Source organism: Frankliniella occidentalis, unplaced genomic scaffold (genome assembly GCF_000697945.3).
Source record: "Frankliniella occidentalis isolate FOCC.00 unplaced genomic scaffold, Focc_3.1 Scaffold5, whole genome shotgun sequence".
NCBI classification, from domain to species: domain Eukaryota; kingdom Metazoa; phylum Arthropoda; class Insecta; order Thysanoptera; family Thripidae; genus Frankliniella; species Frankliniella occidentalis.
The window spans coordinates 1544776-1546705 of NW_026267135.1; the positions used below are offsets into that span (position 1 = coordinate 1544776).

The 1930-nt window shown below is 50.1% G+C and overlaps 1 protein-coding gene across 4 annotated transcripts in view; it reads left to right on the forward strand.

The window, feature by feature from the left end:
- The first annotated feature begins 715 nt into the window (after positions 1 to 715).
- LOC113215181 (uncharacterized) overlaps positions 716 to 1930 on the forward strand; it is a 14651-nt gene continuing 13436 nt past the window's right edge. For 2 of the 4 annotated variants that reach the window (XM_026434792.2, XM_026434791.2), the window contains exon 1: positions 727 to 1088. Coding sequence is in view for 2 of the 4 variants with exons in the window: in XM_052270243.1 (XP_052126203.1) it covers positions 1043 to 1088 (46 nt within the window). In the remaining 2 variants the exon portion in view is untranslated. Of the gene's footprint in view, positions 1089 to 1930 lie in introns of all 4 variants that reach the window. The other 2 variants (XM_052270243.1, XM_026434790.2) reach the window with 2 other exon arrangements.

The following is a 1930-nucleotide window of genomic DNA, read 5'->3' on the forward strand; positions in this document are numbered from 1 at the left end:
GCGCCCACGCACACTTCCATGTCACGCGACGCCAGAGCAGCGGGTGTGACAGAGAAAGACGTATCGTGGCAGCGCGGTGGGTGCGAGAGAGACACGAGAGGCCAGGCCGACATCGCTATACTCCCAGTTAGTTAGACGGACTTTGTTGTTAGTCGCGCACGACGAATTAAGGACGAGAGGGTTACCAGGTGGCTGACTAACGCCGCGTACTTTTGTAGTTATACTGGACCGCATGGACGGGTGCGTACGGGTTTGCCTATGCTCGCTGCGCCGTGTGAGAAGGCACCCCGCCCGCACGCGTGCATGCGGTACAGTACAACTACAAAGGTGCGCGGCGTGAATCACTGTAAAGAAAATTATTGTGATTTTACGACATTTTCTCGGTTAATTTTCTATTACGAAAACTTCGTTTCTAACAAATTACGATTCGTCGTTATTTTACGAATTTGCTATGTAAAATCCCAAGCTCTAACTAAAGGGTATGAAAATTGTAAATATTTTAGTCAAATTTTATGTCTTACGATCCGAAAAATTGCATTCGTTACGAAATGTATTCGTTTCTTCACGAAATGTTTTCGTAAATTGGCACTTACGAAATATTTTCGTAAATTGGCACTTACGAAATATTTTCGTAAATTAATTTTTACGAAATATTTTCGTAAATCAATTTTTACGAAACATTTCGTAACTTATTTTTTCGTAAAATCACGAAAACGTTTTACAGTGAATCAGCCACCAGGTACAAACAAAACGCTGTGATCTGACATAGTTCTAACATTTCATGTACTTACAGTCTCCTGCGTGAGACTGTCGTTTTGTCTGGTACGCGACTGTCAAGACGGGCCGTCAGAACGGACGTCGAACTCTTGTTAAGATAAGACAGTAATTGGGCGTACCGATGACAGTCGCCTTGTCGCCTCGTTTAATTGTAATGTTGCTTATCTTGTACTGCTACTTTGAATAACAATTGTTGTTATCGTGGTCTGGGACGGCACTGAGCTTACATATAGGACTCCCCCGTGTGGAGAGGAGTCAGTCAGGAATGAAGCCTCCCAGAATGCTGGTCGTGTGTTGTACAGTGCTGATAAGTAAGTAAGAATAAAAGTGTGATGATATACCATGTTCGTTGTTGGACCCCATATTCGAATGATACGCCTCAAATTAAGAGGATCACAACGCGCTTGCCGTAAGGTGACACTTTTCCAACGAAAATACGACAAATGTGTTTTAAGGTAATGCAGCCGCGGGTGCGGTGTACGGCGCGCACTGTGACTTCAATAAGTCTAGTAGTGGTATCCCCCCCCCCTACCCCCATCTCCTCCGCCAGCGACTCTCATCAGGGCCGACCCACCCGCGCATGACGGAACGCAGTGTGGCCAGCTCTGTCTCTCTCCCTCTCTCCCCGAGTCTTTTTGTCCCCTTTCACGCTCTTAGTTGAGGCACCGTCGCCACCGCCTCCCTCAAGAACAAGTCTCCCCCTTCCCCCAGTTGGTACTCCCTCGCTGTAAGACAAGGCGCCCCCCCCCCCCACCCCCACTCCCTCTCCCCCGCGTCACCACCGCTCGGCACAGGATATCACTTTTCCCACATTTGTTATTTCCGCTTCTAAAAGAGACGCTTTCGCTCGCTCTGCGGTATCATGCGATTCTCTCCGTTACCCCTCTCCACCTCTCTCTCTTTCTCTCTCGCCGCGCCAGAAAGGTTGCTTCCCTTTGTCCAACACCTCTCGTTACACCCCCCCCCCTCCTCCCTCCCCCCTCGGGTCGGGTCCGGGGGTCGGAGCGTTGTGCCCCTATCGAATTTGCGCGCGCAGGCCGGCTATTTTGCATATCACTGGAGACTTTCAAAGTCTCGCGCGCCCGCCCGCCGCACCCCTGCAGGGGTTTGTGATGGAGAGAAGAGAAGGGTCGCTCCGGGGGGGCGTGGCGGG